The sequence below is a fragment of the Athene cunicularia genome (genome assembly GCF_003259725.1).
Source record: "Athene cunicularia isolate RWA chromosome 26 unlocalized genomic scaffold, athCun1 chr26_part2, whole genome shotgun sequence".
In the NCBI taxonomy this organism is placed as follows: Eukaryota; Metazoa; Chordata; class Aves; order Strigiformes; family Strigidae; genus Athene; species Athene cunicularia.
In genome coordinates this window covers 2,610,932-2,622,040 of record NW_020799137.1, presented here as the reverse complement: position 1 = coordinate 2,622,040, position 11,109 = coordinate 2,610,932, and the positions used below count along the sequence as shown (strand labels likewise).

The 11,109-nt window shown below is 53.3% G+C and overlaps 1 protein-coding gene across 1 annotated transcript in view; it reads right to left on the bottom strand.

Moving 5' to 3' along the window:
- TCP11 (t-complex 11) overlaps positions 1 to 8,119 on the bottom strand; it is a 16,798-nt gene extending 8,679 nt beyond the window's left edge. Inside the window, 1 exon segment of the mRNA XM_026864379.1 lies at positions 8,047 to 8,119. Coding sequence (XP_026720180.1) covers positions 8,047 to 8,119 — 73 coding nt within the window.
- Between the last annotated feature and the right edge of the window lie 2,990 nt (positions 8,120 to 11,109).

The window sequence follows — 11,109 nt, the reverse complement described above, 5'->3', positions numbered from 1 at the left end:
CCCCAGTGCCCAGCACAGGGCTCAGATCCCTTCCTGGGTAGCCCTCCTTGCTTTATTGACCTGGTTTTGTCCATTTTTCTCTCTGGCCGGCCCAGAAAGCAGGGGCTGCCTCCAGCCACTTACCGTTTGCTATAACCTCCCCTTGACTCTGCCTGGATTGGCATTAAATCTGTGGGGCAAAACACCCAGCCTGGGATGAAGGCTCCTTGTGCACCAATAAACAATTTGCCTTTCTTCTCCCTCCCAGCATTTATTTCCTTTAATTTATTTCCTAAGCATCCCATAACACCCACCAGCTGACACCTGCGCAGCCCAGGGCAGGAGCTGGGAGGTTCTGGAGCACCACAGGGCCACAGGGCAGGGGATGGGGGTTTCGGGGTCTCGCCATTCCCCCCCACCCGCAAGCTCAGTGCTCAGCCCCACGTGTGTGAGGGACGGGCACGAGCCCCTTCAGGAGCTGGGGCCTCGATCTGCCCCTCATAAAACAGCCCTGGCACAGCTCCGGCCTCCAACGTCTGCGAAACGCTTAAGATGTCTGGGTGTTGTGGCTGGAGAAATGGAGAGGATGAAAGGCGCAGGGCTGGCACGCCATGTGGGGACGGACAACCCCATTACCAGCCCTAATTAGTTACAGCTTCACAGCTGGGCTGCATGAACACACTGTGACTCTCTCAGCCTGCTGCCCTTGGAAAAGAAAGCATCCCAGGTGGGTTTAAAGGTGGTTGGAGCTGCCACCACGGCTCTGGGCTTGCAGCAAGCTCCGAATGCAATTAATGCAGCTCAGCTAATGAGTTGTAACCGGTTTAGCTGTCATAAATGAGTGCGTGCCCAGGGGTAGCCATAGCCTGAAACCACGTCTGTCCCACTGTACATCTGCAGCACAAGGCTGTGCTGGAGTGATCTGCTTAAACCGTCAGTGATTTCCTCAAGCCCCCCGGGAGCTGTAAAAATCAAAAAGCAATAAGGGAAAACTGCTTGACTTGGGCAGCGCTGCAGCTACATCGGATGGCGACTGGCCCTTGGCTTGGGGGTGGACGCCGCTGAGAAACGAGCTGGGAAAAGCATCCACCCCAAAGCGCAGACAGCTCTTTCCTCTCACTCGAAGCACCCCAGGACCCATCCGGCGTGGGGGGTTTGCCAGGTCCCCCCAGCCCCAGGGAGAATTCACCTCCTCCCAAACAGAGGGATGCGCAGTTGAGCGGCACAGGCCTTCACACTGTTTTCTGTGCGCTCTGCAGGCAGGGGGACAGAGGTTTTAGTTGGGTGTTTTTTTTTAGTTTAACTATTTTTCCAAGCGAGAACGCATGTCTTGGCGCAGCAGGCTGGCCCTGGGCAGAAGCAGGGCTGTCTGCTCGCTGTGTGCAAGCTGACAATTATTGTGTGAAACTTCCCAAAAATACGATGTGCGATGCCTTGGAGAGGCAACTGGAGCAGCTCTTGGTGGCTCCCGCATGGAAAACTCAGCATTAGGAGAAAGCACTGGGGCTCTGTACATGCGATGTGAAGGTCGTGTTGGCACGTGCAGGGACATTCACGCAGCGCGTTCATCCCAAAGAGCTCCTGCACCCACGAGCAGGGACACAAAGAGGCTTTGGGGGGTGGTTGCTGCGCTTAAAGCCACAGGAAGGGGCAGACAGGCAGCTTGTGGGCAGGAAAGCAACTGGTCATGAGAAATAAAACCAGTAAAGCTCATCATGGGACCAGTCTGGCTCAAATCCTGTCCAGGAATTCCCCCCAGTATTCCCTGTTCAGCTCTGTGCGTTGACAGACCTGACTTCTGCCCCTTTCTGATCCTCAGCTTCGTGTGAGGAAGCTGAGGGTGTGGAAATAGAATTTATAGAGAATAAAACATCACAGATTTTGAGGTGACTTCAGTTTGCTCTTCTCTGGTTCAGAGCAGAGCCCGCTGCTCCCAGCCTATAAATCCTGATCCCAGAGGAGGCAATTGTATATCTTTAAATATACATGCATTTTCCCTGCATTCATTTCCTTTCCCGAGTGACTGATGGCATGAAGAATTGTAATAGCAGAATGTATTTTTAATGCATTTCCTGCAGATTTCTGCAAGGGAATCCAATTCCTGGGTGGCTTTAACTTGCCACAAAGGCAGAAGACCTCAAGAGCACTGGTAATAGGCAGGGTGGGTTTTTTTAATCTACTGTTTTAATGAGCTCCATCCATCTCTCTGATTAGACTAATCTCATTTATTTTAGCCAAGCTGTCTAACTGAAATCCCAACAGAGGAAATTGGGATTTTTGAGTCTTTCAGGGTGAGTACTTGAGTGTCAGGCAGCAAGCTCCACAGGGACATTTCCAATTTGCCCTTTTAGCGCCTCAGAAATTTGTAACCCTGATGATCCCATTGGAAAGGGACCATCCGAGCTGAGAACCTGTCTGCATCACCAAGAGCATCAGTGATGTGCCGTGGAGAGCCCGTGCGTCTCTCCTCTGCCCTGTTTCAAGCAACTCCCCTAAGAAAGCAAAACCAGCCTGGTGAGGAGGGCTCAGCTTTCAAAAAAACCTCGCATTTTTCCGGAAGGAGCAGAGAGAGCTCCGTGGCTGGAGCATCCTCACCGGTGGAACAGCCACGCTTTTGCAAACCCACCAGCACGATCCTGCTGGGTGCAGCGAGGTGGCAGCGGGCGGGAAGGGCCTGCTCATTCAAACAGAAATACCTTTGGCGGCAGCCGATGGAAAGGGAAATGGATTTTTTTGTTTAAAAGATGGCGTTGTTTTTTCAGGCCTGACGAATGTGAAAGTCCCCATTTAAAGGAGTTGAACCGGCAGTGAAATCGGTCACTGTTTGCACACCCACGCGCCGACGGAGGCAACCGAAAGCAAACTTCCTGGTGTATCCTGATCCAGATCACCTGGGAGCGAAGCTTAGCGAGCACAGTGCACCAAGCTGTGAGCAGCCGCCCAGCCGCGGAACCTTCTCTTTGCAAAAAAGCAAACCCTGTCCCAATGGGAGAGGCAAAGCCCAGCTGGTGTCACAACTCCCCGCTTCCAAAAAACAAGGGAATTTGGAACCTACACGCTACAGCTTTGGCTCTGTTAGGAATTCTCTTTCCAGAAGGCAGGCAAGGATGGAGGGCAGAAAGCATTAGCAGGTGTTTTGGGAGGGTGTGGAGGGGGGTGCTGGGGACGCCAGGAGATTTCCTCTGCCTCATCAGCCAGGAAAGCTCTTTTTGCAGGAGCTCCTGTGGCACCAGACAAGGTCAGGATTGTTTCTGTGCTGGATGCTGGTGCAAATATGTGGGCAGGTGGCTGGATCCTGAGGAGCTCGCAGCTTCCCTGCAGGCAGATGAAGTGGCGTCAGCCACCTGGTCAAGGTGAGAGGATGTCGTGGTGTTGGGTCGGCCGTAGCCCTGATTTCAGCTTGGGAGTCCTTTGGGGAGGGGAGTGTCTGCTGCAACGATGGCTCTGGTGTGGGTGCGTGAGGTGTGGACGTGCCCGTAACACACCACACGCTTCCCCAATGACTGTCGCATCTATTAATGTCCTCACCCTAAACTGGTGCGTGACCTTTTCCATGAGACACCCCCTGTGCATGAGCTGGCTGTTGCCACCTCAGTCACGGCACACGTGTCCGAGCTGTGAGGACTGGCCGCTTCGAGCAAACCCTCACCCATCCTGCCCAGCCTCCTGTGGCCAGCGCCCGATCTCGGGGCATTTCAGACTGATCCCGTCATCCGCGTACTTAGGGGAGGGGTTGGTGCTGGGTAAACGGAGGCTTGCAGGGGTTTGGCTCGTGGTCACGTAGGCAGCCTGGCCAGAGCCCAGGTGCTGTGGCCAGGAGATGTCCACAGAGCTGGGGAGAGGCTCCTCGTGGCATCTCACCCCATTGGACACCCCCAGACCCAGAATTGGTTTTAGGCTCCATGTGCAAAGCGCCGGTTCACTGCCGGTGCCGCTGGCTCAGGGTAATCTTCATATTTGCTGACTTGACTTAATTATTGCTTGGTGGAGAGCTCAGCTCTGGCGAAGCTGCGGTACAGGGAGGCCCAAACCACACACAGCGTGCTCAGGGAGGGATCCAAAAAAAAAAAAAAAAAAAGTTCAAAGGTGTTTTTGGCTTAATGCAGTTTATCTAAATTGCTTTATGTTCGTTAATCTGGATTAACACAAATGCTCTTGGAACAGCTGGCTGGGGAAGGGTTTGCTCAGCTATTCTGACAAGGACAGACTTTTCCAAAAGTGAAAAGTTTGAGTTGGGAAAGAAAAAAAAAAAAGACAGGTCCTGTCGAGTACGTGTGAGCCCTGTGAACAGAGCAAGGCTGCTTTTAATCCTACTGCCCAAATCCAAGGGGTCTCTCGAGGGTCGTCCTCAGCACCCGTGTACCCTAATGACTGATCAGCTTCCCTCGCTGCTGGTGAAGGATTAATCCTCCCGTTCTCTCCGGGGCAATGTGAACCCCTTTTTCATCTGGCATGCCAAAGCGGTTGGCACGATTAGTTAGTGAACTTCAAGGTAAATTGGAGGTCAAACCCAGATTTGAAGGTGGTGGTGGGCGCGAGCGTGACCCAGGGAGCCATGTGATGTGGGCGACGTCCTGGAGAAGCAGGTGATCTCCCCGTCCTCTCCTTTCCCCAGGGCTGGGATTAGGAAAGATTTTACAGCTGAGTGGCCAGCCTCATGTTAAGATTCAGTTTGCCGTGGCTCAGCCCTCCTGGCCCCTTGTCAGGAAGGGTTTTTTAGGTCTTTTATGGCCATTTTACATGTCCCTAGGGACTTCCCACCTTGAGAAGAGGCGGAGAAACACTCAGTGTGGAAACTGGGACTCATGGAAGAGGATTGCAAAGCCCAACGCTTTGGAGAGTGTTGTCTCATGCTTGTGCATTCGCCTGGGATCTGGGTGCACCTTCTTTGCCTTGCAAAAGGCTTTTTGTGTAGCCTCAGGCAGGTCTCCGCACCTTGGAGCTCGGTTCCTCCCATGCAGTGGGGAGAGACCCTTTTAAACCAGCTGCCCGTGCTCAAGGATGCTCGGGAGCCAGAGACCCGTCAGGGACGGAGAGATCAGCTCCACGAAGAACCCAGCTCCAGCTCTCGGCAGCCACAAGCGGCAGCAGGAAAGCGAAGCGCTCCTGCCGAGCTGAAATGGAAGTTGTAAGCGGGACCTGGGCGCTGCCCAAAAACCAGGGGACTCCCTCCTCCCCCTGCCCCAGCGCAAACAGCAGATTAACAATTTATTTGACGTGTTGCGGCTGGTTAGCTTCTTCGCCCGCTCCCCTGATCAGAGGGAATAAATGTTGCAGTGTGCAATAATGTTCATTTCAGGTGAGGGTAAATATAGAAAGGAAAACCTGCTGAGAGCATGCCATTTATTTCTGCGTTTGGAAGCCTCTGCTCATAAACAGTCAGTCATACCCATTTGGAAAATCCCAGCGTGGTTTTCTTGGCCATCCTAGAAGAACGTTTACTTTCCTGTAGGTTAAGAAGTTCGTTTTAAATTAAAAAAAATAATAATGGCATCTCACTTCCAGCTGCCCTCGGGTGTTGAGGGCTTGTTGACACACTAAGGCCGCTCTGTTCTCGTGCGAAACTGGTGCAGGATCACGGAGGAGATCCTGCAGGGCTTTCCTGGCTGGTGGTGCTGGGGGAACCTTGTTCTTTGGGTTCCCCTTGTTGCTCTGCTTGCGCTAGGCTTGGGATTTTGTCAGACCTTTCAGCTGTGTGCGGGGTTAAAACGCGCGGCTTTTGGGGGTGTCGCTGGGTGAGGATGCAGCGAGGCGCTTGTGGGGGATCTCGAGAGCCCCGTGTTGCGGGAACTGTGCTCGGGAGGCTGGGGCAGAGGGATGAACCTGATGTGCTGAGCTCACCACCGGAGCAGAAAACCTCTGAGGGCTTTCAGGAGAACGTGCCAAAGGCAACGGGATGGCGCGGACTGCAGGAGCACCCATCAAACAAGCCAACAGCCAGGGTAAGCCTGTGCCCTGCTGCTGCTGCAGCAGAGGAGGGACTCGTAGGAGGGGGCTGAGGAAGTTGGGGACCCCCTGCCTCGGCCAGGATCTGTGTCCCTCCTCTACCCCTAAAGCGGCACCGAGGAACCGTGCGGGAGAGCGAAGCAGCCGGCTTGAATTGGACGGCTGCCCGCCGTCAGCTCCCTGTGGCTGGCACCGGCCGAGCAGGAGCCGGCTCCCGGCACTGAGACTTTCTGCAGTCAATAAGGGTCTCTCCGTGTTTTCCGACAGGCTTTGGATTTGGCTCGGGTTTGCCTTGGTTTCCGAAGGCAAGAGGCAGTTAAGTCTCTTGGAAGAATGAATTAATTAGCAAATGCCTTTGGTCAGGTCAGTGCCCTGGAGTAGTGTGCTTCATGCTTTAAAGCAATGCCTCTGCACCCAGGTAAGCCGCTCTGAAAGGCTTATGTTACCTTTAGTATTTTAAGAGCTATACATACATCATCCCGGAGGAACCCTTTTTTTTTTTTTAAAAAAAAAAAAAAAAAAAAAGAGAAAAAAGCCTCCCCCAAAACGCAGTGTTGACTCTAACGGTGGCATTTGTGTAAGCAACAAAATATTGACGCAGTTGGCTGGGGTCTGGCTGGGGCTTCTGGAAATAAACTGCTGCCTTGTTAAATTGTAGATGGAAATGCAAGTGGGAAAATGACTGACATCTTACGCAAGGCGGGCAAATAAAATCGCTGCTTTACTACAGTGTGAAAAAACTCAGGAATTAATAGGTCTCCTTCTGCTCGGGGGTGTTGGATTTATCCCCAAGTAAGATTCATAAACTATTTTAAGGAGAGAAGTGCTACTTTTAAACACACGCGTCTGGGTCCTGGAGTTAAAGTGGTGTCACTGGTGCTGAGTTAACCCTTGCCTTCTCGCAGCGTGCTGGCCCCGGGACCCACGGCAGGCAGAGCAGGCAGCCCTGTTCTTGGCAGATCACGCTCTCGACGAATATATAGACATATCAACACCTGATAAATGCTCTGAGTTTATTTTCGAAGGGTATTAAGTATGATGTGTTCCAGCAGCTTACGTCAGAAATGCATTTCAGGCCTCAGCCTGAACTCTGAGTTTGATTTTACCTGTGTGGGACATAAAACGCGTTTAAAATAAAACACCTGCTCCAAAGCTATGCCTGGGATGAACTTGAAGCAGAGGCACGGAGCGTTGCTGAATCTGCCTGGGGTGTGATCCAGTGCACCCCAAAAGACTCATTTTGAATTCAGTAGCTGTTACAACTTATTATTATCAGTGGATCTTCTATGGGAAATATGGTTAGCAGAGCTTTAAAGAGTGATGTATCACTTTCCTTTCTACCCAAAGCCCCTTCCTTCTCCACCCAGACCCTGACGCTCTGCCAGCTGACGTACACATGCTCGTGGAAAAGCAGGGCAAGATAAAAGCCGTACGGAGCGTGCAGCAAGTCTGACGGCGGCACAGGGTCCGACTCACCAGCAGCAACAACACCGGTGTAATTATACCCGCTCCAGTACGATTTCCCAGTAATTATTCTGGAATAAAAGCCTGCCTATTTCTGTAAGAGCTTATGTCACTTGGAAAGCTGTTATAAATTCAGCTGGAAAAAGGGACCCTTATTCTGGGATAAGTGTGGTTAGTGGTTAGCTGGGAACGGGGCTATTCCTGGCGCTGCCATTGACCTTCCCGGTGACGCGGGGTAAGTCACCTCACCTCAGCGTGTGTCACCTTCTCCTGCTGCAAACTGGGAATTACAAACAAGGACCTTCTCCGCACGCAGCGTTTTGGGAAGCTTCGTGACTCTGGAAAAAAGGTGTCACAGGGTGACAGGCAGTCATTCAGTGGGGCTCGGTGCTTTTTTACCCACCTTGGAGGCATCTTGATAAAATTGTACTTTGGGGAAACGAGGGATGGAGCTGGGAGCTGGTGATGAGGACTGGCTGAGTCGCTCAGGCTTGGACCGTTTGTGTATTACTGGGAATACAGTGTTTTCCTCTCTGTTTTTAAAAATAGTCTATTCTGTTCTCAGTTGTAGCCCACACCCCTCACTCAGGCATCGAAATATCTTGGCTGCTGATTTCCTGAGCCAGCTCTGACTGGTGCAGTGTCGGGGTACGGTACCAGCATCGATCACCCCAACTGCTGGGAGCTCTGGATGCAGCAAAGAGATCGGGTCCTGCCCTGGACTGGCCATGTTGTGCCTCTGGTCCTCGTGGACTGGCAGGGAGGAGGAATCTCCTGATTCACAGCTCTGTGGCCTCTTCTCCCGCCAGCATCCCTGCCTGATTCAATAGCTGCTTCTGCAAGCCCTAAGGTCCTTTATGGGAGTTTTGCTTCTGCCTGTTCTGTCTCAGCAGCTTCTTGTGCAGCCTCAGAACCCCCTTTTGGCTCCAGCATCACACAAATATGCACAGTCAGAGCTGAAGATGCAGCTTGTTCGTAGTGCATGGCATTAAAGTCACGCTAGGGATGGAGAGGTCTAGTTTCAAAGTTCTTTTTTCATTTGCACAGACAGTTCAGGGTGGCTCACAAGCAGGAATTTGCCCGCTTTGCCGAAGCGGGTGCTGCCCATGGAGCAGACGGACCAACATGCTGATGCTGAGAGGTGAGGGGAGAGTCTTCCCCGGCGCGTTCCCGCGCTGCCCGTCCCTGTGCGAGCACCGGAGCGGGGCTCACTGCCGCTCTGAATTGGGCTCGAGCCAAGGAGGCAGAGGGGAAAAAGCTTTTTACAGCCCATTAGTGCTCCCCAGAGCTGCTCAGCCCCTCTCTTAATAAAAGTGGTGGAAGCCACAGAAACATTACGGCTGGTCTGCAGAAGATGCTGGTCTGCAGAAGATGCCAGCCCACCTCCCAGCTCCATGTCCCTTCCCAGTGGCTCTGCTGACCCTCCCGGCAGCCCAGCTGCTGGAATTCCCTCTGGGAACACAATAACAAGCTGGTGAGGACTCGTCCCCTGCCCGTCCCGAGCTCCCCCGGCAAAATGTACACGGGAGGGTTCCAAGTGCAAATGTGTGTGTGCTAATGGGAAATGAATTGCCTCTTGCCCCGCAGCCTTGCAGCTTGAGGAAAACAACGCAGGGTCTAGGGATGACCTCATATCGCCTCCCAGGGAATGCTCTGCCAGATGAAGGGGGGAGAGGCAGCACCAAGACAGCACAATGTATGTATCTCTCTCCCTGTGTAAACATCCCTGTAGCTGCAGAAACCTCTCAAAACCCCGAACGAGCGGAGAACAGCTGCTTTGATCTGTGGATGTGGTTGTTATTTTCTAAGTGCGGATCCGTTCTTTTTTTAATTTTGCTTCAAATTAAAAAAATGCCTGTTGTGATCTTTTGCTTTTATTTCTTGGCTAGGGACTGAAGCAGGGTGCAGTAAATTTTCATTACTCCCCATGTAACCGTTTCAGCATGGTTGACAATTCCTTGCCGGCTCTTCAGCGTCGCAGCACAATGGACCGAATCTTCTGGCCCTACATGAAGCCAAAGCAAATGGATTTTGCCCAGAAGTGCACGACGGGGAGTGGAGGCGGCAGGGAGGGGAGTTCTGCCACCTCCTTCCCTGCCCGAAACACACACACACACACACACTCACACACAAGTGTGCACACATGGCTTGGGCTCCAGGGTCATCCCGATGCCTTTGAAGACTCCGGAGAGGGCTCCCGGGCCGGATCCGAGCCAGCCCCGCGCCGCGGCAGCAGGAGCTGGTAAGGAGCCATCAGGGCCGAAGCGTGGGGCTGTCTTGCAGGCGATTTAAGTGTGATTCATAGCCCTCCCTCCAGACTCCCTGTGTGATCCCGGGAATCTCCATCTGCCTGACTTTCCCCATCTGTGTGCCGGGCAAAGGGAATGGCCCTGTGCTCGGAGGGGCACTGCGGCGTGCGCAGCCCTGGGACCTCCATCAGCCCTTCTTTTGCTCAATCAGGCAACACGCTTTAGGAAGAAAGCAAAACCAGCCTGGTGAGGAGGGCTCAGCTTTCAAAAAAACCTCGCATTTTTCCGGAAGGAGCAGAGAGAGCTCCGTGGCTGGAGCATCCTCACCGGTGGAACAGCCACGCTTTTGCAAACCCACCAGCACGATCCTGCTGGGTGCAGCGAGGTGGCAGCGGGCGGGAAGGGCCTGCTCATTCAAACAGAAATACCTTTGGCGGCAGCCGATGGAAAGGGAAATGGATTTTTTTGTTTAAAAGATGGCGTTGTTTTTTCAGGCCTGACGAATGTGAAAGTCCCCATTTAAAGGAGTTGAACCGGCAGTGAAATCGGTCACTGTTTGCACACCCACGCGCCGACGGAGGCAACCGAAAGCAAACTTCCTGGTGTATCCTGATCCAGATCACCTGGGAGCGAAGCTTAGCGAGCACAGTGCACCAAGCTGTGAGCAGCCGCCCAGCCGCGGAACCTTCTCTTTGCAAAAAAGCAAACCCTGTCCCAATGGGAGAGGCAAAGCCCAGCTGGTGTCACAACTCCCCGCTTCCAAAAAACAAGGGAATTTGGAACCTACACGCTACAGCTTTGGCTCTGTTAGGAATTCTCTTTCCAGAAGGCAGGCAAGGATGGAGGGCAGAAAGCATTAGCAGGTGTTTTGGGAGGGTGTGGAGGGGGGTGCTGGGGACGCCAGGAGATTTCCTCTGCCTCATCAGCCAGGAAAGCTCTTTTTGCAGGAGCTCCTGTGGCACCAGACAAGGTCAGGATTGTTTCTGTGCTGGATGCTGGTGCAAATATGTGGGCAGGTGGCTGGATCCTGAGGAGCTCGCAGCTTCCCTGCAGGCAGATGAAGTGGCGTCAGCCACCTGGTCAAGGTGAGAGGATGTCGTGGTGTTGGGTCGGCCGTAGCCCTGATTTCAGCTTGGGAGTCCTTTGGGGAGGGGAGTGTCTGCTGCAACGATGGCTCTGGTGTGGGTGCGTGAGGTGTGGACGTGCCCGTAACACACCACACGCTTCCCCAATGACTGTCGCATCTATTAATGTCCTCACCCTAAACTGGTGCGTGACCTTTTCCATGAGACACCCCCTGTGCATGAGCTGGCTGTTGCCACCTCAGTCACGGCACACGTGTCCGAGCTGTGGGGACTGGCCGCTTCGAGCAAACCCTCACCCATCCTGCCCAGCCTCCTGTGGCCAGCGCCCGATCTCGGGGCATTTCAGACTGATCCCGTCATCCGCGTACTTAGGGGAGGGGTTGGTG